At 36.6% G+C, this 27,674-nt stretch overlaps 2 protein-coding genes across 3 annotated transcripts; both read right to left on the bottom strand.

Annotated features, from left to right (window-relative positions):
• Positions 1 to 593: 593 nt before the first annotated feature.
• LOC123812909 (killer cell lectin-like receptor 2) lies at positions 594 to 9,400 on the bottom strand. Its single transcript, XM_045829822.1, has 7 exons — positions 9,286 to 9,400; positions 8,130 to 8,219; positions 6,995 to 7,228; positions 5,471 to 5,613; positions 3,833 to 3,936; positions 791 to 939; positions 594 to 710 (listed from the first exon to the last, which is right to left on the bottom strand). The coding sequence occupies exons 1-7, from the start codon at positions 9,398 to 9,400 to the stop codon at positions 697 to 699; spliced, it is 849 nt and encodes a 282-aa protein (XP_045685778.1). The 3' UTR covers positions 594 to 696.
• Positions 9,401 to 18,675: 9,275 nt separating this feature from the next.
• Positions 18,676 to 25,690, bottom strand: MAGOHB (mago homolog B, exon junction complex subunit). Of its 2 annotated transcripts, none has more exons than XM_045829537.1 (5): positions 25,535 to 25,690; positions 23,460 to 23,518; positions 22,656 to 22,766; positions 20,680 to 20,762; positions 18,676 to 19,038 (listed from the first exon to the last, which is right to left on the bottom strand). In XM_045829537.1, exons 1-5 carry the CDS (start codon positions 25,626 to 25,628, stop codon positions 18,939 to 18,941), a joined length of 447 nt encoding a protein of 148 aa, XP_045685493.1. In that variant the 5' UTR covers positions 25,629 to 25,690; the 3' UTR covers positions 18,676 to 18,938. The 2 variants fall into 2 exon arrangements, with proteins under 2 accessions (XP_045685493.1, XP_045685494.1); XM_045829538.1 differs by having other exon boundaries at positions 23,460 to 23,562; positions 25,535 to 25,667.
• Between the last annotated feature and the right edge of the window lie 1,984 nt (positions 25,691 to 27,674).

Genomic DNA, 27,674 nt, shown 5'->3' with positions numbered 1-27,674 from the left:
AAAAACACCTGGAAATAACATCATGGACACAGTTGACAAAATTTAAATATGGACTGTAGACAAAACCATGGTACTACATCAATGCTAAATGTCCTGATTTTCATAATTTTGCTATGGTTATCCAAGACTAAGTCCTTGTTCTAGTAAAATATTTAGATAAAGAGACATAATATTCTCAATTAATTATCAAATGAATCAGCAATGGGAGGGAAAGAGAGGAAGAGAGAATTCAATGAAGTTCAGATAGTAAAATATAAACAAATGCTAACTGTGGGTAAAGGTTATAGGAGAGTTCCTTAAAGTGTTGTTTGAGATACTCAGCAAGTTTGAAATTATGGCAAAATATATTTTTAAGATGGGAGGTAAGCAGCTAGATGGGGGAAAATGATACCTATATTTTTAATTGTGCTATCACAATTGTGCTCTTGTTCTTAATTGTGCTATCTCTCAAAGCTGGAGACTATTGAAATGGTTTATCCTAAAAATAAGGAGAAAACCCAGGTATTTATGAGTTTTCTATTGGTTCTGTGGGCAGTGCAGGGAAAGAGAGTGAATAATTCCACAGGCTCATTAAAGAGAAGGGTTTCTGCTCTCCAAAGGCAAAAAATCTCCTCTTCTCCAAGAAGATCGAGGATGTCTGATATCCCACATCATTATCCAGAAGAGGATTTTCTTATCGTCTTGCTCATCTGTGTTTTAATTAGACTGTCCTGCAGTCAAGAACATTAATTTGTTAAGTAACCACATATTATAACAGGAAACACACTAAAAATGACAAATCTCCATTTACCTTTTCTTTTTAGTGCATCCAAAGCAGGGGAAATGTTGTGCTCACAGATGCAATTGTAGGTTTTCAAGCACTCAATGGCTTCTAACCTCGTTGATGTTAAAAATGCACATTGTCCTCTCCCAGAAGTCAAATTCATTATCGCATGATTACTGTAAAACAGGAAACATATATAGTCCGTTGCTTAATTCTGAAGCTCACAATAACATGAGTCATAATTTTTAAGTCAGTTGCCTAAAGATTAGAAGTAGGTAAAAGTTAATCATAACTTCATCACTAAAAGATTATCTTGTGCTCTTAACCTATCAGAATCTCACATAGCCTCTTAATTACACCCATAATCTCCCATTTTATTCCACACTGGAAATTTTCAGCCAGAAGGCAAAATTACTTGCAATATTGCTATGGGATTATGACATAGCAAACATGTTTTCTTATGTTATTCTTTTCAATACAAGCAAGAGATTAAAAAGACAAGAACTGAATTTCTGTAAAACAGATAACCACATCACATGTGTATATACTTTATGGAGAAAAAAGTAGAACTGAAATATAATCAGAAATGAAGCTGTTTAATCAATATTTTTATTTCTTTTGTTTCTTTTTCTTCTCAATCCCATAGCTAACCATTAACTAAAACATGGCAATCTATTGAAAAATATCTAAAAGCAGGACTTCTATTTCAGAAAAATGGTGGATTAGGTGCCAGAAACCTTTCTATTAAAAACAATGAAAAATGTTGAATACAAAAAAAATTAAACCTTCTTGAATAAATTTATGAACTGACAGACAAGAAGCACATTCACACTCAGGCCAAGGATGACTGAGTAAAGGTGGGAACCCAGGAGGGTAAGTGAAGAGCTGTAGCCAGTTTTCCCTTAACTAGTTGTGGAGGCTGAATAAGGAATTTCACCCACCATTCTAAATAGGAGAGAAGTGCATAGGGTTGAGGCCAAAGGGATACATCTTCAGTATAAACACCCCAGAACTGTCTTGAACCTGAGATTTAAACAGAAGAGCAAAAGAATAATCCCACAAAAGAATCCAAAATCATAAACCATCCCTCATGTAATTTGCATTTGCTGCCCTATTTAAGAATATTCAAATCTGGTGGGAAAAAAGGGAAACAAACAAGGTAAATGAAACTAGACGGCTTGTGAGATGTGACCAAACACATAAGGTAAGTGAAATATGGATAAGTAACTGGGAGACGTGTTAAGGAATAGATACAGTAACTAGAGCTCCTGTGTGCTGAACATAGAAAAGAATCAAGACTATCATATATAAAATGTACATAAAGCACATAGGTACTCAGCATTCATGAAGTCTTAAGTTTGTCATCATTGGCAATACTTATGCTGGCTCTCTGCCCCAGAAACACAAACAAAATCCATAGCTGCTCCTTAGGTTAATTGGAAAGCTGCAGCTGTGGGCAGGCTTAACATGCTCCTGCATCTCCCTAGTACAGAAAAAGTTGTGTGCCTAGTACAGAAGAGTTGTGAACACTCATCATCTCTTCTGCCTGTTACTCAAACGACAAGTCTGGTTTTAGAAACCACACCATCGTCAGATCAGGAAAGAGTTTTGCAGCAAGGAGAGTCGGGCCATGGGAAGACTGCATGGCCCAGGATGCAAGTGATCCTTTCATGTACTTGCACCTTATCCTCGTGTGACAAGCAAGCTATCCCGCCCCACACAAGTGTGCTACGCTATCTCATTTCTTTCCCCTTGCGGAGCATGATGTGTTTTAAATTGCTTTAATTTACCATAAAATTTGAGCGTCTCCTTTTCTAATTCTCAAACTGGTTAAAAGGCAGACTCTTGAATATCATGCTGAGCAAAATACTTAGTGTCTCACTCTCAGTCTCCTCATCAGTAAATGGGTGTAACAATAGGACCCACATCGTCTAGTGTTTGTAAGCATCAAATCAGTTCATGGAAATGCATTAACTGTGCCTGGCAGGTAGTGAACACTCAGTAAATATTATAATCATTATCATTTCAAAAAAAATTGAGTGTCTTACAATGACCCATGACCTTTCCACTCTGTGACCTCTGAGACAGTTGCCTGAAGTGCACTCACAGACTATGAGTACATCAAGGTAATTTCTTGCATCATGTCTTGTGTCGGTTTGCAGCCCAGAACTACATGACTTTCAGGGCCCACATTTAGAATTAAAGTGGCCCATGTTCATAGTGCCTCAAGGCCTCCAACAGAAGCAAATTCTTTCTTGAGAAAGTCACCTTCATGTCAGTTCTCAAATACTTTCCACAGCAGCTCAAAAAGGAAAAAAATCACTAAACGCTACAAAGAAAAATGGCATTATGAGCAAATACCAGCAGAAACAATAGATTAGACCCAGAAAACTTAAAATACTAGAATTATTACATACCAAGTATAAAATAAGTATGTTTACTATTATCAAGAAAATAAAGACATCTTGAAAAAATGGGTAATTAGCATGGAGATTTGAAAACAGAATTCCTAGAAGCAAAAATATAATAGTCAAGATTTTAAAAAATCATCAAACAGTTTAATAGCAGATTATTCTTCATGTAAACCTAAGAGTTTACAAAATACTATACTTCTAATACAACTATAGTAAAGGAGTGTCTGTGTGTATACTCACACATATTTATAAATAATATGTAAACACGTACATAAACTAATAAAGAAGTTTCAGATGAATTGGGATGCTCGGAATACTCATTTGTGATTATGGGAGGGGCCACTAAAGCTAAATCAGGATGATCCAATCACTTCACATCACTTCGTGGCTGTGTTTAATTTTGTGTGCCTAATAACACATATTCTTCCAAGCATGTGTTTAGCACACAATTTTATTATTAATAACTCTATATTACACTTCTCTTCCTTTTCAACTACATTTCCCAAAACACTTTCTTAATCATTCTACCTATTCTCAACAATCACCTCTACTTGAAAATGAGTTAAGCTATGTGAAATGAGAGAAGATACTTTTATATATAATACTTCCAACCCCAACAGCAATGCTAGAGTTTAAATGCATTCCAGAGACTTACATTCCAGATGTGCCATTGCCAATCCATTCCCATGTACGTTTCCCTTCGTTATATGATAATCCAATCCAGTAGTTATTTGTATAAGTCTGCTGTTGAAGGAAGGCCTATCAAAAATCAAAACATACCATGTGACTAAAGGTCCCTCTGTTAGGCATATGAAGAGGACAGGAAAAGCGGCCGGCTGTTTCGCTGGCGGGTTGGCGGGTGCTCCGCTGCTCTCCCCATCGGCCTGCACGCCTCCTTCCTAGAAAGCCCTTTCTACCCTCAACCCCTGTGTGTTCATTTCCCAACATAATTTTCTGTTAGTAGATCACTATGTCAAAAACGGCTGCCAGTGTCATAGATTATTTAACATGTGGGAAAAAATCAAAATATCAAACATTAGGACATAAATAGTAATTTATGATGCTTATTATTATTAAATATTAAAATAATTATTAAATATTAATGAAAGAGGAAATCTTCAAAATAAATATATTAAAATAACAAGCATAGGTGGGAGGTGTACATTAGCACCTTCAGCCTCATAAGAGAAAGCCTTGCTGTGTTTCGGTGGTTGGAAGGGGTAAAGAACACAGGGGCTGAATTTAGAAATGTTTACTAGCCCAAAAATGTAATTTATCAAAATGACATATTACACAATGTCTGATTAAATGAATGTGTTTTACAATATAGGTTTAAAATTAACTGTGTTTTTAATATTTTATGACAACATAAATTCTTCTGTACTATTAAAATATCTATTAGATATTTTTGTATAACTTTTGTGTTGTTTTCCTAAATGATAAATATATATTTCAAGGCTGATCTTTGCAAACATTTCTCTGTAAAAATACACTGTGTGCATGTGGATAGTTTTTATTAGTAATAAATTGAATAGATAACTTTGATATTGTGTCACTATTTTACCCTTTTGCAATTCTTTTTGAAAGATACTCATCTTGATACAATATATAGGAATACTGATCCAGTAAATGTTGCTTGCAGCTGCAATGAAAATCATCAAGAGGCTAAATTGTAAAACTGTTATCAGTTTTATGTTTCTCATCATCTCCATTTTGCAGTTGGGGATGAAGCTGGGAGAGATTAAGTCATTTACCAAAGGTCGCTCAAATAGTAAGTGCCAAAGCTGGACTTGACTGCAGGCAGCCTGGCTGCAAGTCAAGGAACCTACAAGATTCCTTGTAGTAACTCTTGACCATGTTACTCCAAGATTTAGTTGCCACCTTATTGGGAGAAATAACTACTGGCTGCAACCTGTGTTTACCAAAAAACTAAGTACTTCCTCAACAGAAAGGCAGCTTGCTCTGTGAGTGGTTTCCTTCCAGATTCCTTAGAAGGAACAATTGCAAAGACCCAAACTGCATCCTCAAAGGGGTTTCCATTTTGGACACGATAATGGTCATGATAGATAATATGTTTTGAACGCTTAGTAAATACAAGACAATGTCCCTATTAGTGGGCAGAGTCTCCTGGGAGACTCTTAACTGTATGATTTTTGTCCACTCAACGGACATAACACAAAGAACAGCAGGAGGTCCCTTTTTCTGGGTCCCTCCCCCCATGCTCAATATCTTGGGTCTGAGGGTGTCAGACAGAGTCCAGGGGAATAAAAGTGAATATAATCGTCCATGATACCAGTTCATCTTCATCATCTATCTTCAAAAGAGATAATCCATAACTTTGGCAAGCCTGTTTACATCCATTCCAGTTTTTATCTTCATCGATAAACAAGTAACAGTTTTTTCCACAACAGGACCAGTGTTCCTTATCGAGTTTGCCTACAACATAGCATGTGAAACATTAAATTTTGTTATCTGGCATTCTGTTAAGCAGAGCAATATATATAGGTAAAAAATGTATATGCATTTATATTTATTTATATAATAATTATATAATATGCATATATTATATATAATAATTGATGTATTATGTAATATAGATTATTATATATCATAAAATATGGGTTCCAGTAACATAATTTATATATTATATAAACTATTACATATAATATATGAATTATTTATGTAAATTTTTAAATAATATACAACATTTATATAGTAATTATATAATGAAATTATTATATCACTTATAAATAATAATTTGGCCTTGGCTGGTGTGGTTCAGTGGATTGAGAGCAGGCTGTGAACCAAAGGATCACTGGTTCAATTCCCAGTCAAAGCACATGCCTGGGTGGCAGTCCAGGTCCTCAGCGAGGACTACGTAAGAGGCAACCATACATTGATGTTTCTCTCCCTCTCTTTCTCCCTCCCTTTGCCTCTGTCTAAAAATAAATACAATCTTTAAATAATAATTATTATCATTATCTGTATATTATTTATATAATCATAAATCATTGTATTAAATAATAATTTATATAATTTATTATATCAGATATATGATTTATATTTATATAATTTATATAAACTATTATATTGAATGTAATTTATATTATGGATTATTATATTTATGGGAAATTATCATTTATATGATTATATTTATATTATGTATATTTGTGTATGAATATATAATTATATATTTCTATACATATATATTTACCAGCCTTCCATAACTAAGTGGAATCTCAGTAGCTATCACTAATGATGACATGAGGTTCATCGAGGTCCTGGAATGCCAAGAGACATCCACACTCCCATGTTCAACGTAGCACTATTCACAAAAGCCAAGATACAGAAACAACCCAAATGTCCATCAGCAGATGACTGGATAAAAACAAGTGTGTTCTATACATACTTGAAGAATGATTCAACCTTAAAAATAAGGCTATATTTTTATAGCATTCATGTTTAATGTCAGCAACAAAGTAAAAATGACTAATTTGCCCACAAGTGCAAAATTATCTGAGTTTTAAGGGTAGCTAACATGCTATTTTACCTTCGGGGAGCAGTAGGAATATGAGAATTGCCATCGAAGTTTGGGAAATACAGAAGTCTACTAATGCAAACATGGCTCCTGGGATCTCTACCCCATATTTGAAATAAGCAACCCCAAATACTCATATTATTTCTAAGAAGCATAAATTAAAACTTTCCAGTAGACCTAGATAACTAGCATATATCAGAAGCTTGTTATTAACTTTGAAGCTTTTACAGAAGGGATAATGAAAAATCATGCAATCTGTAACTAAGATTGCCCTCATACCTGTATTTTGCATAGATTTTGAAAAGCTCATCTCTTTTCTATGACAGCTGTTCTTTTCTGATAAGAGTGAGACCGGTTTCTTTATCTGCTGAGGCATTTTAAGAATGTCACATGATAAAGTCTTATTTGTCAAAAGTTGCTTCGTGAAGTTGTCATTTTGCATAATGTGGTACTTTAGCCTGAGGTTTTGTAGAATTTCATCCTGTTGATGTTTTTCTTGAATGCACTGAAAAACTAAAATTAACAGAATAGATATTATACAGAATTGTGCTCATAATACTTAAGTGTTGAAATTAAAGAGACAAATGTCCCTTTCACAATCAACTCATTTCATTTCTTTAATTAGCAATTTGACATTTAGAAAGTAACACCTCAGTATATTGACCATAGAAATGGAAACATCAAACTTCTCACTATCAGCAACTTAAGTGTAGAATAAATAACATAAGAGATCTGAATAAAATTATGATGGCAATACCTTACCATTCACTTTAGATTCATTTTAACAGCACATTATTTAAAAATAGGTACAAATCAGTCAGTTAACATTTAGCAACACATCTTCTGAGTATGAAAATCTGCACTAACAAACATGAAGAAATAGCACCATTATTATCAGAGGAGAAAGGAGGTCATTTTATCTGAGTATGATATATTAGTAATTTTCTCTAAAGATATCAAGGAATTCAAATAAAAGATAAAAGTTGATGAATTCATGATTCTAACATCCTTATACAGAATCACTCTTTTTACTAAATCATTTCTTCATTTTATTCTTAGAAAAATAGGAGAGAATAATTTCTTTTGAACAGTTGTTTCTCAAAGAATGTTTATCTAAGTTTCATGATGATCTAAAATAAACTTAGAATGCAGAATAGTCTAAGTCCTGCATCAAAAAGAATATCCACATGTATTAGAAAGAATGAGGCAGCTCATTACAACTGCAGTGTCATTGAAATAGGTAAGTGACATGAAAATAACACCATGACATGACCAGGGAAAAATCACCAGAAAGAGCCACTAGGAACATTCCCTTATTACAGTCAGGTAAAAATTGATGGAGTGTTCTTACTACTTGCAAAATTGGTGATTAGTGCTATTACTCAGACTTAAAGGATATATTCCAATTACTTACTCATTGTTCCCAACACTATGACCATAATCAACAGAAGTAAACAAAGGATCCCAAGAGTCACTGCAATGAGACACCAGGGTACTGCAAACTCTTTAAATAAAGAAAAAATAATAATCATCAGGGATAGAGTTTAGCCCACTACTAACCTTCCCTGGAACACCATTTGACACAAAGCAATAACTGTTCTCTAAAAATTTTACAAAATTTTATCATACAAAACTGCCCTAAATTTGTATTTAGTAGTTACAATTTTTAAGTTTCAGATTTTTGACTGATGCACACCCATTGGAGAAATCCTACACACAAGAGCAGTTCTGTAGGATTTCACATGCACACCCCCTTAGAAAGGCACAGATGACAAAAGACATAGCACACACTTATCAGCGCCCACATTGTTGTGTGTATTCCTTCCTTGCTGTGATCACAACCAATCATGCAGAGGAAAGAAAAAGCAGTCAAAAATCTTGAGAAAATGCTGTCCAATCGTGGATATTCTGATGCAGCAAATGTGATTGGGGTCCTTCCTTAAAGGAATTTCTGGAGATCTACTTCCCTTTCTCACCAATTCTAGTTTTCACTAGACAATGCTGTCTTTATCCTCCTATGTTTGTGTTTGCAGTGTCTGAAAGCTGTGTCTTATCATCAGCACTATATTAAAATAGTAAAAGTTATTCTCAATTTAGAGTTTAGTTGTGACAATATTTGAAAGTAGAGAGAACAGAAAAACTAGAATGCCTCTTTGATTTGAACACTTTACAGCTTCATTGCCATCAAGGCCCAGTAAACTTTTAAGACATCTAAAATATCTTTTGTCTGAATAAAATCATATTTTTCATCTCTTAAACATTCTCTTAGACTTTTATTTCTCTAAAAAATGCAATGTTTTCTTGAGATTCTAGCCTATTCTTTACTTTTAAAGGCCTCAAAAATTCCTGTGACCAAATTTGAATGAAAACATTCTATTAGCTTCTCAAATTTAAAGAATTCATTAATTTTTCCATTCTCACAAACAAAAAAAAAAGTGTTCTATACTATCCCCCTTATGATTAGGTATTACCATCAGAGAACCTACAGTACAGATAAAAACTTTTTAAAAAAACTTTGAGAGTCTGACAATCCATAAGAGCCAGATGAACCCAGATACTTAAACATATACCTTTGCCATCACTTTTCCCAGGCCTTTGGATGCCACCAGGCCTTACTCTCTTTGGTGACTCTGAAGGAAAACGAAGATCTGTTGGGGTTAAATAAATTACTTCCTGGTCACTCATCTCTAGAGTATGAAGAGAAAAAATGTTTTGCATTAAAACCTTGCAGCAGGATGATTTCTGTCTAAAGAAAATTCAAAATTTTAGTCTATAGAAACACATCAGAAACAAGAGACGTGTGTGTATGTCTGCCTGTGACATGAATGTGTGTTCCTTCACTAATTTGAATGCCTAAAGCATTCATTGGACTGAGACTGATTTATATGAAAAACTTATATTATATTATGCCCATGATTATTAGAAACTACAAAAAGAATTTTTTAAAATATCTACCAACAGATTGAATCGGCTGGGTCCTCTTTACTCAGCTAATCTAGCTCAAAATGTCCAATATACACACACAAATGTTAGGCAAAATCAGTACCATTCTAAATGACTAAAACACCTTTAAAATTATCAACTCAAAACGTATAAATTCTATATTTTTGAAATTCAGAAAAAAGTAAATATCTTGACTTAAAAAATGTATGTTCAACTCTACATATGTTAAAGAGTTCATGAATTCTTTTCAACTATAAAATGACTCAACCAGAGTGTTTCCCAAAATGTATCCCATACATTATCTGCAAAAAAAATTACTAGAGAGTCGACATTGCAGATTGGTTAACATTCCAGAAACCAGTGTCCCCTGCAAGATGAGTTGAATAAAAATCTCAGGTTGGAGCCAAACAGCTGCATTTTTAATCCCAAAAATGTACCTTACAATTTTAGAAATAATCTTTCTGTGTATGATGTTGCCAGAGATATCTATGTTAAAATAAAACATCTAAAAGCAATCATTAGATAATATCCATAAAAATGCAGTTTATCAATGGATATCAACATAAAAATAAATTACTAAGTAATGAATATTCAAAATGTATCTTGCTTCTTACATTAATCAATGTAATATGATATATGAGAAACAGAAAATATGAAAAACACATTGCAAATGCAACACTGTTCTTTTAAAATTTTATTTTAATTTACAAAATTTTCTAAGCTTTACTATTCACATTTTTTCCAATTTCCTAAATAAAGTAGTCTTTCTATTACAAAATCATTCAAGATCAATAACATGCAAATCATTAAGTCTAAATTAAAAGTGATTAACCCCCCAAATCTCTCTTCTTTATTTTGATAACATCAAGCACAAATCATAGCACATTATCAGAGAAAATAACTTTCCGTGAATGCTGAACTAGAGTTTCACATTCCCTTCACAGTTAATGGGGTTCTGATGCAATCAATCGAGAATGCTTTCCCATCGATCCCATACTCATGCCTAGTCATTTGTAATTGATAAAATACCATATTCCTAAAATATTTTTTCTAGTATCTTTTCTTTGTACTCAGGTATAAAGATATGAGTGAATAATAGCAACTGATACCTGTATCTGCACCATGCAGGGATGCAGGCGGAGAAAGCTGATCCAAAAATGAGGTAGAAGAACTTGGCCTTTCCAATCCTGGAGCCTTTGGGTGCATGAAGACAGAAGGCAGAAATGAATTGTCTCTGAATAGTACTCCAAGTCAAAATTGTCTGCCCCTCCCCTTGACCAGAGCAATGAAAGGAAATTGAATGATGAAAGCTGGGGCTGACGGGAATGGAAAGGTGGTCATGAGCTGCATGTTCCTCCACCTCCACGAATGAACTACTTGGTGCCCTGCAGGACTGCCTTTAAAATCAGCATTTGAGGACAAGAAAGACAGCTTTCAAGAAACCAAGAACTAATATCTTAATAAAAAAAAAAAGACCTAGCATACCTAAAAGAAACTAGTAGTAAAACCAAATGATTAAAATGTACATGTATAAATAAGTATATATAGATATACATAAAAAATATCATGACTAAGTTCTTTAACTCTTAAATAGCCTGTCAGAAACTTTCTATTGTATGTTACTATTTGGGGGGAAAAAAGATTATTTCTTTTTTCCATTATGTTTATAGCAAAGAAATGCATTTAGAAATTATCCTGAAACATCTGTAACTCCACTATAAAAAATGTTGGTATATTTCTCTAGTTTTTTTATCTATACATCATCAAAATGTATGTTTTACCCATTTACTATCAGTGTTGGTGTCATTTCACACACATTTTTATCTATTTTTTCTAATAAAGGTTTATTTAAAAATGTGTCTAAAATGTACCATTTTTAAAGCCATGTAATTATTATCCACATGGGCTATGTCCTAATTTATTTTAGCAATCCTCTACTGTGGGACGTTTAGGTTGTTTCCAGTGTTTTGCTAGTATATGCAAATTTGAATATTTTTAGGGAAAATTTTAAATATGAAATTAGGGGGAGCAAAGGATATATAAATTAAAGAACTTTGATACATTCTACCAAATGCTCTCCACAAAAGTTGTTCTATTTATACACCACTTGGGTGTGAAAATATTCACATTTGACCATTTAAGAAGAGATACTGGTGAGTTATTCCTATACTTGAGTTTTGTCCACAAATCTTACTTCATGAATATCTCTCTACAACCTACCACATAAAACACACTTCTGCAATGGTTTCTATGAGCCAGACAGTCGCTTGCATTTCATACAGGCCTTGTCAACCTTCTGACATACAGTTCTGTGGAACCAGTTTAAGTTGCTTTTCAACTCGTGTTACAGTGGTTAATATGGAGTGTGGGGGCAGAAGAGTGAGGTGAAGAACTGAAGGGGTATTAATTATGCAGAAACAAAGCCACCCCTATTTCAACAGGCTCTGACAACCTTCTTTGCTTGTTCTTTTCTTCCCTTACCAACCTCTAGCCACCACCACACATCATGCTTGAGGCGGCCTCCCCACTCCTCAGCTTCCTAATTCTCTCACCCTCTTTCAATCTAACTGCAGACACCGTCTACTGAATGTACTGGCCCCTAGGACTCAGTTTAGGCTCTGCTGCCTGTGGTGGGGCCCACAGTGGGTCTACTTCTGTCCTCTGGTGCAGTCCTCAATCTCTGGATCATCATTGCAGTCGTCCACATGTCATCACGTGCAGCAGGCAGCTGCAGTACCTCCCAGGGGCTAATTGCACTCAATAGTGGAAATTAAGTTTTTTGGGTAGAGCCTGGGCACTTCAGGAATACTCACTGCTGGGCATTTTCTTCTCTCTCTAACCCTGGGTTGGCTTCATCAATCTCAAGACAGAGAAAGAAGGTCCACAGCCTTCTATGCCATAAATAGGTAAACAAACAACCAAACAAACACATAATTCTGCTGACTGAAGACAGGGAGTTAAGGAGGGAGAAGTACTAATGATTGGGGAAAGGTAGCAGAGACAGACACTCATTTGTTGGAGGACCTACTGTGTGTATAAGCATACTGAAACCTCCCAAAGCTGACCCACAGCTATTTCTTACTGCGCCCATTTTACAAATGAAGAAATCAATCATGAGAGGTTACTGATTTGCCAAAGGACACGTTATTGCACAGGTGGCAAACACAAGGCCTGAGGGCTGAATCCGGCCCTCCACCTTGTTTTATCTGGCTCAGCACACCCGGCAGCAGCGCTGAGCTCTCACTTAACTGTTAAGGAGTAGTTAACATTTATACAGTCCTAAAATTACATTCTGTCCTTTGAAGGCAACCTCAAGGCTGATGTGGACCCCAGTGAAAATGAGTTTGACACCCCTGTGTTATTGCTAGTTCTTGACCCCTGTTTATCATCAGGCCTGACTGACTGCATAGAGCACAGAATATGAATTTAAAAGGGCCTGGATTTTCAATAAACCTTTTGTCCAAAGCATGAATTCTGGAACCAGAAAGTTCTGGCTTGAAGTGAGAGCCCCAGTTTCCATGTGTAACTTGAGGCAAGTCACTCACTTCTCTACACCCTCAGATTCACCGCAGTAAAGCAGCGATATTTGCCTCCCAAGGATGCAGTAGGAATTAACTGCCATGGATCACGTGGAGAGTGTAAGCAGACCTGGCAAATACACAGTAGGCTCTCATTAAGTGTGAAATATGACTATGGGAAGTCCAAGATTCAAATCCTGCCTAGCCACAAAAATTTCAACAGGTCACTCCAAATCTCCAAGCCTCAGTTTTCTCATGTGTTCAATAAGAGTAGTACTCCCTAGACTTGGAAGAATTTAATGAGATTAGCATTTCACATAGGATTTCTCAGACCTTGAAATAAGCAAATGCTCTTTTTCTTTTTTCTTTCTCTCCCAAGGCAGTACTACAATCCAGAAATCTTGACACTGAGTTAGGTTCTCTATCCTGTCAGGTTTGGAGTGTAGGCATTTGAAAGAGAGTTTTGGGGAAGTTGAGGATGGGGGGTGGGCAATTATTACATTAATACAATTCATATATTTTAGGAGCTGGGAAACATATAGCAGCATACTGCTTACTACTCAGAAAAACGTACTGTGACCTGAGATCTGGTTATTTACCTCTTACTACCCTTGGAGATATTGGTGATGTTGAGCCTTTCTTCTAATTTATATCCTTAAAGCTGAAGAGGTCGGTGGCTCTCATGATGGAGGCCACACAGGTGAGGAACACTTTTTACAGGTACACAGTTGACTGTCTCCTGTGTACGAACTCACGGGGTGAGCACCACGTCATCTTGTTCATTGTCGTCAGTGCCACACATGGAGGAGATACGACGCCTACACATGCACTTGATTAACAAGGCGGTTCAGTGAAGAGAGACTGATCACCAAATCTAGATACTTTGTAGTTTTAGAGTGAGGCAGAATGAGATTAATGACTAAAAAGCCAAGTTGTGTAGCTGCTCCAAGCCAAGTTGTGTAGCTGCTCCAATTTTTGGTTTGTTTGTTTTCCTAAACTATAATTTCTAGAAAAAGTAGATTTCTTCCTAGATGAGAAGACAACCAGCATCAGAATAGTAGTAACTTCATATATTGTATTTGTCTTTTACCACCTGGCTTATTTCATTTAGCATAATGCTCTCCAGTTCCATCCATGCTGTCTCAAAGGGTAGGAGCTCCTTCTTTCTTTCTGCTATGTAGTATTCCATTATGTAAATGTACCATAGTTTTTTGATCCATTCATTTACTGAGGGCACTTAGGCTGTTTCCAGCACTTGCCTATTGTAAATTGTGCTGCTATGAACATTGGGGTGCTTAGGTTCTTTTGGATTGGTGTATCTGGGTTCTTAGGATATAATCCTAGCAGGGGAATTGCTGGGTCCAAAGGCAGTTCCATTTTTAGTTTTCTGAGGAAATTACACAGTTTTCCACAGTGGCTGCACCAGTCTGCAATCCCACCAACAGTGCATACTGTATGATTTCACCTTTAAGTGGAATCTAGTCAACAAAACAAACAAGCAAGCAAAATATAACCAGAGAGATTGAAATTAAGAACAAACTGACAGTTACCAGAGAGGAGGTGGGAGGGGATAATAGGAGGAAAATGGTAAAGGGTTTTAAGGAAAAACTATGAAGGCCACATGGACAAAACCAAGGACACGTGGAATCAGGGGAGGGAGGGAGGGATGGCTGGGGTGGGGGGAAAGGTAGACAACTGTACTTGAACAATAAAAAATTTTTAAAAAGAAAGGACAGTAGTCATTTTAGATAAGACTGAAACTCCTAGCATGGCCTTTGATTAAATGCACAAAATTGGAATCATCAAACTCCATCACAACCACTGTCAATAAAACAGAAAGATGATAAATTTTAAAGAATATTTTAAATGTTCTTATACTGTGTCTTCCAAATTCACTTTTGTGCAAAACACACTTATACAAGCATAAAAAATATACATAAAGCATTCACTTATTTACTTAATGGCTGCTGTGCTGCAAAGCTTTTTTTCATTTGGGAAACCACACATCTTACACATCCTTTCCTGACAATATTGTTAGCTAGAAGCTTAGTGCATCACTTACAGTCACACCTTCATTTCTTCTGCCCACAGCTTCGAACCCCAGTTGTTATCATTTCACAGCATCATGCTGTTCTTCCTGTCCTACGCTGAAGGATGCCACCAGCATCCACCAGCTCCCCACAAAAGATGCTCTGCATCATTCTCAATTTTGTAAATTGTGGTACATCTCTCCATTTTGCTGTGAACCTGAAGCTTCTCTAAGTCTTCAAACAACTTCAGTTGAACTTGGATCAGCAGTTGAACTTACAGCACAACTCCTGTTTTCAGGTTGATCAAGGTTGAAATGTTCTACTCAGACTATACGTGAGCAATCAGGACCACCACTAAGCCACACTCATGACACAGCCGTAGCCAATGTGGGCAAATATACAACTTGCAGTATGAGTAGGCATGTATACAAAATTCTTGATACTTGAAAGGTTTCCATAGCAACAGAAATGAGTATTACATCTCAGACTAAGTTACAAGACAAATCTGAAGGCAGTAACTACAAGACAACCGGTTGAATAAACTTTTACAAAGAACCTATGACATGGAAAAGAATTGTGCTAGTGCTGAGTAGTGACACTCTATCCCATGAAAGGGCAAGAGGGATGGGGTCCTGAACTAACATTTGGAACAGATGTTTGTTTATTGCAAGTGGTCTCTTTATTATGGGACATGGGGGCAGGTACATATATCCACTGACCTGAGTGCTATAAAAATCAATTTTCATGGCCCTGGCTGGTGTGGCTCAGTGGATTGAGTGCCAACCTATGAACCAAGGGGTCGTTGGTTCGATTCCCAGCCAAGGCACATGTCTGGGTTGCTGGCCAGGTCTCCAGTAGGGGTCACAAGACAGGCAACCACACATTGATGTTTCTCTCCCTTTCTCCCTTGTTGGGAACCGCCCTGACTGGTATCAGAAGCTGAAACCCCCACCTAGGCTAAGGCTAAGGGAACGCCCTTGGAACCGTAAGCCAGCAAGGAGACAAAAGCTTATCTTCCTGGCAGGAATGCTGCTTCTGCTGCTTTATTCATGACTGAACCCCAAAAAGCTTGGTCGGTTAGCCAAAGACGGGTAAGATTCCCCACGGGGGAATGACCTAAGACAGGCACGATCACTTTGGGAGGCCCCCCAAAAGAAGGACTTGGGGGGCTGCAGCAAAAGGGGGTGATGGACCCTTGCTCCTCGGCTTTGACATAGCCTGAGTTCTCAGCGTCTGGGAAAAAACCTCCTTGTCTCCCAGTTGCCTTAGTTCCCTTGCTCCACCTAAGCCTGAAACAATGACAGGGTGGTGCAGCTCGGTACTGAGAAGTGCGGATTCCCGGGGTGATCAGGCCTAAGAAAGAACATGTAAATTACTGTGAAACCTTCTTTGTTTAGAATGCTCTCAGTTGAATGAGAAGGGTCTTAGGAGGAAGTTAGTTTGTTCCTCAGTCTTACAGCTCTTTGACCCCCAACTCAATAGACCAGCAGAGTTCTTTGTTTTCTATGGTTCCTTACTTCCCCCTAATGAGTACTGTACTTTACCTGAATTATTATGCAAAGTGAGCCCAATAAAAGCAGGTATGGAGGGTAAATCAGCACGCTCCCCACTAGGGGGGGTGGCCATTTCATCCCTACTTCCCCACAGAAACTAGTCTGTCTCTGTGCATGTGTGTTTTTTCTCGCGTGTTTTTCGTCGAGCCATCCACAGCATTCCGTGGTCACTGCTGGCCGGTGACCCACGCGCAGCACTCCCTCCCTTCTCGTCTAGAAATAAAAATCTTAAAAAAAAATTCTCATAAAACTAGTGCTGCACAAAATTTAATTTTTAATGGTTATTGTCTACCAGCAGCTTACAATCAAGAGCCTGCTCAAACAAGGCATATAAAATCAGAGACAATATAAAACATTTATCCTAATAACGCAACTTGTTTGAATATAAGAACTTGATAGGCAGTGGGGATGAAGCATAAGCAAATCAGCACTACAGGGAAGTTACAAATGGGGACAAAGAGTTAGTATCTTAACGATTCTTTTAATCTGAGAATTATTTCTCTCCAACTATGCTGTCTTGAGTGGATCATCTTATTCAACAGGAGCCACAGACTAAAGGTTGTCTTGAGGAGCAACTAAAAATTGTGGGCCTACAAGGAGTACCAAGGGTGACTGTTTCTCCTTTTCCTAATATCTAAGTGCAAGAAAATTATGATTTTTATATGGCACATCCACCAAGGTCCACAACTTGAACAGAAATGTTTGTTTTCAGTAAGGGACCTGAAGGTGATGACAGTGTAGTCTTGCACAGTGAAGACCAGGTGACTTTCCATGGAATCTGTGAGGATGGCAACGCATTTCCACACAATGTCAAGGACCAGACAACGCTCCATGGCAAACAGGCTACCAAGCCATGCGCTGGAGCTACACTGTCCAAAAGGTAGCCACAAGCCACGTGACTACCTAAATTAAATCAAAATTAAATATTACGAAAAAAAAGTGGTCTATTGGCACCAATTATACTAGTTATTCTACCCTTAAATGAAAAATCAACAGGATATGATTTAAGACTTATTACAGTAAAAAAAAAAGTCAATTATAGAATCTAGATTGGCATATGGATGTTCATTTTACAATTGTTTGAAATTTTTTACAATATGATATTGGAAAAAAATGTTTTCTAATTAAATAGGACTATTCAACTCAGTTACAGTAGATAAATCTGAAGTACTCAGCAGCCACATGTAGTAGCTAGTGGCCGCCCTGTTGAACTGCAGACAGGACATTCCATAATCTCAAAGTTTACTGCTCACAGTTGCTCTCGTCCAGCTGCTCAGGAGTCAAGAGTGCAGAGGCTAATCCTTCCACCCTAAAGTCACACCTGACGGGTCCCTGGCGCAAGTAGATTATACCACCAGGACTGCACATGTTTCAAGAGTGGGGTTGAGGTTGAAGAGTAACAGGAAAAATAAGGTCAAGTCTATTAAGAGTTGAAGGGAACTGAGAAATGAGTGGGACCTGTGCTCAGTAGGGGTTCAAATATAAACAGATACACACAAACTTAAATCTAAATTTTAGGTAATTTTAAGCTGAGAGCTCGCTTAGTTCCAAAAGATACACAAAATATGTACTTGTGGAATAAGGAATAAAGGCTTAATAAAAAGTGTGCCTAACTTGGGGTACTGACTTTACTTGTCATCCTTCAGGAAATCACTGTTTATACCAAAAACATTTCAATGTAAATAATCCCAGAGGAATTTGTGATAAATGTAAAAAATCCAGAACCTTCTGAAAACAACCTCCATAATCACCAAAAACCTAAATCCCATCAGATATGAAAGAATAATTGCCTTTATTCCAGCTACATATTTCTACCTGAAAGAATTTCTGCCATAGCATGTACCTCCTACAACAATTTTTTATAATCTTTAAAGTGATGAGAGACATAGCCTCCTGAAAAAAGCACTCTCCACCCAGGCTTTGGTAAGTTTTATTGGAGCAAAATTTCAACAGGTGTCTTTTATGTACAGAATCTAACACATGGGGGCACTGTCCAACCCACGTAGACAAAAGTGAAGATAACCATTAAGCCTGTTTATATATTTTCTTATTTTCAATTTGCATACAAAAAAATGAGTTTGCTTCACATACATAAAAATCCTGATAATGTAAATGACAAATAACCCCCCTTTACCAATCCCTTAGTTAAATATAAAAACAGCTTCAAAAAACATATAATTTAAATTGGTTTAATCTTGAAATGTAATCCAATAAGACTGAAAACCAAACATTTCAGGTCTTGTACCAGGTAGTAAAATACTCGAAGGCCTTCGGGATCCCTGAAATTTAAAAAGGTAAAAGTTACTTTTTTTGCAATAATATAATTCTATAAATTAATTCCTAAAACAAAACAAAAATCTAAAACAATTAAGTAATAGGAGTCCATGACTACCATCTCTATCTTCTCTGTAAAAAAAAAATTTACAAAATTTCTTTACCAGTATTCATCTCATATATAAAGTGTTTAGTTCCTTATAAGTAGCTATGCATCACAAAAATGTATAAAGTAGATAAAATTGTAAAGATAGAAAGAAAAAAATATATTCATAATACTATATAATGTCACTTTTCACAGAATAACTATAAACATTTTGGTGTTTCTCTATTTTTTCTTTAATAATTAAAATTATTCCGTGGGCCCTTTATAACATTAGTTTTTCTATTATATTAAGAAAAAAATCCACAAGTAATTCTTAGTTAATTTAATAATTCTCTCCTTGTTAGACATTTGGATATTTTTCCAATTATAAGGTTTTAATGACTATCTTTTTTAAATAATAAAACTTTTTCATTATTTGAGACTATTTCCACAGATACTCAGAAAAAAAATTACCATGGTGAAAATAAGTGCGAAGATTAATGAAATATTAATAGCTTTTGAGGTAAATTATCAAATTGCATTCAAAAACACATTGTACCTGGCCCTCACTGGTGAGCTCAGTAGACTGAGAGCCAGCCAGCGAACCAAAGGGTCGCGGGTTTGATTCCCAATCAGGGCACATGCCGGGGTTGTGGGCCAGGCCCCAGTAGGGGAGGCGCCAGAGGCAACCACACATGGATGTTTCTCTCCCTCTCTTTCTCCTTCCCTTCCCCTCTCTCTAAAAATAAATAAATAAAGTCTTTTTAAAAAATAAGAAAAAATATTGTGCCAATTTATAATCCCAGTAGGCCATGAATACCATGTCCTCACCAATTGTGGGAAAATAAATTTGATAATTTAGAAGTATCTGGTCTTTATGAACACAGCCTTTTAGATCCAATAGTTATTAGACATTCGCTCCTCTCTCCTTTCCTCTAATAAATACCCAAAAAGCACCTGCTGTGTGCCAGCACACTGCTAATTTTGGAGATACACAAGGTTCTCATGGAGTTTACATTCAAACCGGTAAAGCGAATGAGTTATTAAAACTTAGTGACAGTAAAAGAACACCATGGGGATATTTTGAAGGGAAATAGTGAAAAGAAATAACTGGAGGAGGAGAGGTTTTGTGGAAAAGACAAAGGTATGCGCCACAGGGACTCAACTTGAGAGGACCCACGCAGCTAAAGCTCTGCTGGATTTTTCCCTTAATTGAAGATAAACCCAAACAGGAGAATGATAATGTGGGGCTAATGAGGCTGGTATCCAGCATGGATTACTTTTAAATTTTGTGACAGTGCCCAGATTTTTATAAAAAGTAGCTAATAAAATTTGGGCATTATTATTCATAGTTGTCAGATTTTTTTTTCTTTTGGGAATCAATAAATAAACTGCTACCTTTTTTGGTAGCAAGTCTTTAATGACACAAAAATCAGAACTACGTCTGCATAATAAACTAACAGGGTGCCAATGAAATAGGCTTAGCAAACTGTCTAGAGTTCTAAAATGAACTTCTCTAATAAATTTGATCAACTTAATAAAAATGCTTTACCATACTCACTTGGACTGATTTACATCAATAAGAGAACCTATTTTTGATGTAGTAAAAGAAATGTGTTCATCTCCAATTACAATTTCAAGCTCCTAAAGAAAACAAAACAGAGAAATGTAGTTAATATAAAAATCCACCCCAGAGATATCTCTATCCTTGCTACCAGGGGGTCCCAATTTTAGCTGCAGGTTTTCTAACAGTAATGGGGGGTGGGGGGGAGGTGACCTTAATCTGTTAGACATAAACTGTGTCTATAAAATAAAAAAATTAAAATGCCATCGCCTGCACAGGAGTCCCCAATATCAAGGCTAACCAAAGTTATTCCCCAGAGATCTCATAAAGATTCCATAAAATGAATCACATACTTAAGAGTGACACACAAATGTTTCTTATAACATCAGTAAAAACTAAAGGCATCACTCTAAGGCACAATGTTGTAAAAATAATATGTGTACAAGCCACTTTTAATAAAATAAAACACACTATCCTTTTTACCAGGCTCCAAAAATAAAATGTGTAACATTAATAGTACCACTTTTATACCTACTATGTGTCAAGCCCTGCTGCTAGGGAATTTACAAATATTATCTGTAATTCCCTAAAATACACTTGTCAAACAGACTTCATTAGCCTACTTTGACAACTGTGAAACCCAAGACTCAAACAGCACAGGATGGAACTTGTTTATGGTTACAACCACCAGTAAGGGATGGTGTTGATATTTGAATCCTGGACTGTAAGACTGAAAGACTTTGACTTCCTAAGACATTAAAAATTGAGAACTATTAAAATACACATAACATAATGTAAATGTTCTCAGTGTGCCATACTTATTGTGTTAATTTTTCTCTATATTTACCTGCAAATGTAAAAACAATAATTAAGAGGCTATATCTGCAGTAATTTTTCAGGTTAAATAAAGATGCTATTCAAGATAGTCTTATATATACAACTGATCAGAAGACCTAATTATACACAGTTTATAGCACACACAAAATTCATAGTTAACTAGAGTTCTTAAACATTTGTAAAATCTTAAAGACCAACAAACAATTTCTGAAGCATGCCTAATCCTCCCTAATAAGCAAAATACACAACCACATCATCAAGTGGGTAGATGAAAATACTGGATTCTCCCAGAGTTTTTTCAGTACATATGTTCATGTACACAAAATTGAACAGATCAAAACTTACTTTTAAAAGCGTTTTCAAGGCATAAGTAATGTTACCTATTACCTTTGATGTCACAAATAATGTTCCTTTAAATAGAAGAGTTAAGTTACTGCTACAGAAGGTCAACATCTGTTTTCTCCCTATTTTCTGCTAGTCAAAGAAGGTGTTACAAAGTATAATCCTCAGAGCAAACAAACATGAAATTAAATGTTTCTTTCTCAAAGGGTCATATCTCTTTTCTCCCAGAGTTCAAAAGGCCCAATTCAGAAATCACACTGTCTTTCTGTTGAGGGAATCAGCCTTCAGAGCTCTCAGAAGCCCTCTAAGACATATCAGTTACTCTGAGGGGAATATGAGAGGCAAAGACAGGGGTCGGTTTGAACAAAGAAACCAATCAAATGTTTCTCTGGAGCAAGAGATGCAAATAAGAGTTTTCAAAGTTATAAATTTGGAGAAAGTAAATTGTACATAGTCAATGAGAATCTTAAGTCTCAGATTTAACAGATATCTACATTTATTCCTAATAAAATTAATTAACATGTAATAGAAACTACAACAGTGTGAAAACATCCTAACCTTGGCTGGGTGGCTACAACAGATTGTTTGGAAAGATAGCTAAATTTAGAGCTATGCATCGACTCCTTTACTGCTAGGAGATAGCATAAGGATCAGGAAAAAAAAGTATTTACCAGATACCTACTAATAGAAAACTAAAGATTCAATGAGTACCCATTATAAATAAATAAGAAAAACATAACAATGATATTAACAATTTTAATATGTATGCATTTAAGGAACCACTAATTACAAACCTGCCGGCCAACCCTGTCAGGGGGGGGCCACAAAGCATCATCTTCTTTCGTAATTTCGCTGTCATCAATAATCCTCTTCAGTTCTTCCATCACACTCTTGTGTACGTACGCCTGAAAATAAGTTACAATAAAAATTTTAAAATGCCTCTCTATTCCTTCTCATACCTCAGAATAAAATGATTAAACAGAGTTACAAACTCCAAACATTCAATGAGAGTATCACAGAAAAATTTCATTCTGATGCCAAAGTAAAAGATGGGAGAGAATCACTCATCCACCTTATGACTTTTCTTCACTCTCCTGTCCTTCCCTTTAATATATATTTCTCCCTCTTCACATCACTTAGCCCCCTAGTGAAACCCTGCCTCGGTAACATGGGATTCAAATCTCTCCGAGTGGTTAACAGTGACGACCAAAACATCTATGAAGTGAACAGAGACAAATCCAAGGACACACTATAGTGATCCGAACTTTCCCTTATTCCTAACTTTTAAGCCTTTGATTTAAAATTTATACCATTCTTAAATCATGACTACCATTTTAAACATTCAACAGAATAAAAAGACAAATTAATTATAAAATGAATTAAGTGATATTGTCAAATGTGGGACTACAGCTTATATTCAGATTATTTCTTCTGTTGTTATTGATACTACAGTTATATCTAATTTAAGTAGAACCCCTTTTCAATCTATAAATCAGCTTCCTCTTTATAATACAGCCTTATATGTACTTCTGTGAATTTAATACAGACAGGAGAAAAGTGGGTCACTGTAAAAAATGAGACATTCCAAAAGAACTTACCTCTTTTCTGATCATGACATCATTTTTATAGTTGCTGTTGTTGGCATATCTAAGCTTTCCTGTGGGGAGTGGAAAAAAATTCAATCTATAACAGCAAAAACTGCTAAAAAAAAATAAAGAAATGACATTGTAAGCATTTTTGAAGATAAAGTCCATTTTATATTACTACTTTTAATATTTCTTCCCCCCTAGCTAGCATAAGACCAATCCTAGAATGTGGACACTCAAAAATTTGCTGGTAAGTCGGCTGCAGTTGAAGTTAGGCAATTTTTAAAATACTCCATGCATCTGATATAATTTTTAAACATTTAATATAATTTTTAAATGTTCCATGCCTTCAATATAATGGGAAGGCCATTTTTAAGGCTCATTTTCTTAAACTATGTCCTGAACTGAACAGGGGATCTGAAAAAGGAGCAAACATTTCTTTTAAGGTTTATGTTGTATGTCTGCATTGGTGAGAACTGATTAGCCCAGGGCATTTAATCTAATCACTTACTCGAATTTAAGAGGAGGGTTTTATTCTCCCACTTACTCATAGTTGAGAAAACAGAGTTAAGTAACTTGCCCAGGGTCACACAAGATTCAGATCTAGATCTACCTTCTTTCAACACTCATGCTGTCCCCATTACTCCAAAATGTTCTCTTTTAATTATTTTTCTTCAAATTAATGTATGTATAATACTATGGCAATGCTAATATATTAGAATTGTGATTAGGAAGCATACGAACTATGTGCTGCTTCTAGATAAAAGCTGGCCAGTTTGTTTATATTTAATTTTAATCCATCATGACTTTGTGCTCCTTGATGGATGCTTCTCTTCCAGTCAGTCAGCCAGGAGCACAAGTAAGGTGGTGCTGATGCTCTAAAATGACAAGTAAACCTAATGAAGTGAGCCCCCAAGGAATCACTGCCTTTGTGACTCACTCACTGATTCAAGTGTGTGGATGGGGTGGTGGCAGATACACGGATGAGAACCACTGTTCTGGCATGAAAGTTCCCTGATAATATTAGACTACCTAATTGATGTTAATGGCTAAAAGCTGAAACTATTCACAGGCAAAGGCACTCAAAACAGTATCACATAAAAAACAGTTGGAGAATTCATATAAATTGGTTCCTTAACTAGTTTAGATGAAACATAGGGAGAAAAAAAAAAAGCGATTACAGTTTCTGAATAACTGCACGGCTGTCCTTACCTTGAGTTCTGCCTGAAATGTATGATCCTCTTCCCCTTTCCTAACATGTGATCCTCCCCTAATTTTTCCTTCATGCTCTCACAGAACTTTGTCCAAAACATGGACATAACACTTAATACATAATATCCATAATGATTTACGGTTAGTTTCATGACTGTGTGACCCACCATGACATAATTCATTGTGGGAAATTAAAGAGTCTCATTCATTACTGTAACCTCGCTTTTTGTATTCAAATGTTGCGCAACACATAAAATACATTCAAAAAAGAAACGTCTGCTCCCCAGCTAAGAAAATACCTATTTCAAGAGTCATTTCAACTGTCGCCTACCTTCTCTAGGAAGCTTTCCCCACTCCTTCATGCAGAACTAACCGCATCCCTCTTTTGTATTCTTAATGCATACTAAAACGAACTGTATTCCAGCATCCAAAACAGATACTTACACTCATTTTTCTACATATTGGGCTCCCCCCTTCAGGGCGGGTCTTATTCGTTTACGCTGCCTTACATACAGCGTCTGAATGAATAATGGGTGAATGGGTAGTCCGAAGATTGCTGGCCACCGGAAGACTTCTACATGTTGGGGATAGTCTTTAAAATGTTCTAGTATTAGGTCGATAAACTAGTCCTTTAAGGGCCTCCCAGTGACCTGATCCTGGGATGCTAATTGCTATGGACTCACCTTTACTATCTGCCAGGATTAGCTTTTCTAAATTAATTTACACCGATTGATTTCCTTTTATTCACAAAACCAGTCCATGCCCCTAGTATTCTCAAGCTCCTATTTACGCGGCCAGAAGCAGTGGCCGCAGCCCCCGACGAACACTCGCACGCCCACAGGGGCCGCTCGCCCCACCCCGCCTCCTCCGCTCACCGTCCGGCCGGAACTCGAACTCCAGAAACTCGTGTCCAAACTTGCCCTTGTGCCCCACATAGTAGCGCAAATAGAAATCGCTGGCCAAAGCCATTTTTCTCCGCCGAAAGCCCGCCGAAGGCTCGGCCAACGTGCTAACCGGCGCCTGGCAGTGACGTCAGTGGCCTAGGGTGATTGCGTCACCGCGGGCACGCCTCTCCTGCCTCCCTTGGGCCCGGAGGAAAGCGGGGAAGGAGGCTGGGTTTTTCAGTCCTGAAAGCACGGGGGAATCTGCTGCAGTTATTTGAACTTCACGTTGCTGAGTATAGAACCTTGTTATTTTCAAAATTAAGTAAATTATATTATGTTAGCAAAGCACAGAAGCATGAAAGTAGGATAACGTTTCTTATAGGGTGAGAAATAAGGTTTGCAAGTCGCTTTTCCTTTTCGGGTCTCATTCTTGCGGCGTTTTGAGAGTTGGGTGCGGCGTTACTCCCCTCTAACTGATAGGATGAGTAAAGCTAAAACCCGGAGTGGGAATGTTAGACCTGAATACTACTATTCCTCCTCCTAGGTTCCTAGCACAGGGCTTTCTTCTTTGGGCCACCCTAGTTAATTGTCACCTTGAAACCTTTAAGCAACAGAGACAAAGTAGAAAGAATCCATCAAACAAGAGGGCTGAAATTTTGAACACATTGAAAGTGAAAATCCCGACAGTCGTAGTATATAAACAGGATTTTGTTTTTGTTTTAGTTTTTTAATAATAAAACTTCTTTTGATCCGTAAGGGTTAAGCTTTAGTGCCCTGTGGAGCTGTGGCAGTAACAAGATCAAATGAGTCCAGTGTCATATTTCACAGAACCCGAACAAATATTTCAAAAATTTATGTGGAACCACAGAAGACCCCACATTCCCAACAGTCATCCTGAGGAAGAAAAACAAAATTGGAGGAATCACTCTGCCTAATAGCAAACTATATAATAAGGCCTATTCAAAACAGCATGCACTGGCATGTAAACAGACATACAGATCAAAGGAATAGAATAGCCCAGAAATAAACCCTCACCTTTATAGCCAACATTTGACAGAGAAAGCAAGACACACAATGGGCTAAAGAAAGTTTATTCAATAAGTGAAGTTGGGAAAATTGGACAGGTACATGCAGCAAAATGAAACTACACTGCCCTCTTACACCACACACAAGAATAAATTCAAAATGGATTAAAGACTTGAATGTTGGACCCAAAACCATAAAAATCTTAGAAGAATATATAGGCAGTAAAATCTCAGACATTGCTCATAGCAATATTTTATCCTATGTATCTCCCCAGAGAAGGGAAATAAAAAATAAACAAATAGGACTACATTAAAAAGTTTGGGACAGCAAAAGAAAACATCAACAAAATAAAAAGACAACCCAGGAATGGGAGAACAAATTCACCAATACATCTGATCAGGGATTGATATCCAAAATTTATAAAGAACTTACAAAACTCAACACCCCCCACAAAAAAAGTAATAAATCCAATTTAAAAATGGTCAAAAGACCTGAATAGACACTTCTCCAAAGAGGTTATACAGATGGCCAATAGACATATGAAAAGATGCTCAATGTCACTAATCATCAGAGAGATGAAAATTAAAACCACAATGAGATACCACCTCACACTTTTCAGAATGGCCATCATCAATAAATCAACAAATAACAAATGCTGGAGAGGATGTGGAGAAAGGGGAACCCTTTTGTGCTATTGGTGGGAATGCAGACTGGTGCAATCACTTTGGAAAGCAATATGTAATACCTCAAAAAATGAAAAATGGATCTGCCTTTTGACCCAGCTATCCCACTTCTGGGAATATATACAAAGAAACCCAAAACACTAATTCAAAAGAACATAAGCACCCCTGAGTTCACTGCAGCATAATTTACAATTGCCAAGATATGGAAGTAGCCCAAGTGTCCATTAGTAAGATGAGTGGATAAAACAACTGTGGGACATTTACACAATGGAATACTACTTGGCAGTAAAATAGAAGAAAATTTTACCCTTTGCGACAACATGAATGGACCTGGAGAACATTATGCTAAGTGAAATAAGTCTGTCAGAGATAGACAAATACCATATGATTCCACTTATATGTGGAATTTAATGAACAAACTC

The sequence above is a fragment of the Phyllostomus hastatus genome, unplaced genomic scaffold (assembly GCF_019186645.2).
Source record: "Phyllostomus hastatus isolate PE091 unplaced genomic scaffold, TTU_PhHast_1.1 phas_scaffold_93, whole genome shotgun sequence".
Lineage (NCBI taxonomy): Eukaryota > Metazoa > Chordata > Mammalia > Chiroptera > Phyllostomidae > Phyllostomus > Phyllostomus hastatus.
The sequence above is the reverse complement of the archived record's forward strand: the minus strand, read 5'-3'. Positions and strand labels throughout refer to the sequence as shown.

Excerpts from the sequence above, each read along its gene's own strand:
- LOC123812909 (XM_045829822.1), bottom strand. The coding sequence starts at position 9,400 with ATGAGTGACCAGGAAGTAATTTATTTAACCCCAACAGATCTTCGTTTT. Across the intron at positions 7,229-8,129 it reads CATAGTGTTGGGAACAATGA|TTTTTCAGTGCATTCAAGAA; the intron begins GTAAGTAATTGG and ends TGTTAATTTTAG. Across the intron at positions 940-3,832 it reads GGCAATGGCACATCTGGAAT|TAATCATGCGATAATGAATT; the intron begins GTAAGTCTCTGG and ends CCTGTTTTACAG.
- MAGOHB (XM_045829537.1), bottom strand. The coding sequence starts at position 25,628 with ATGGCTTTGGCCAGCGATTTCTATTTGCGCTACTATGTGGGGCACAAG. Across the intron at positions 23,519-25,534 it reads GTTCGAGTTCCGGCCGGACG|GAAAGCTTAGATATGCCAAC; the intron begins GTGAGCGGAGGA and ends CACTCCCCACAG. Across the intron at positions 19,039-20,679 it reads ATTGATGTAAATCAGTCCAA|GGATCCCGAAGGCCTTCGAG; the intron begins GTGAGTATGGTA and ends TTTAAATTTCAG.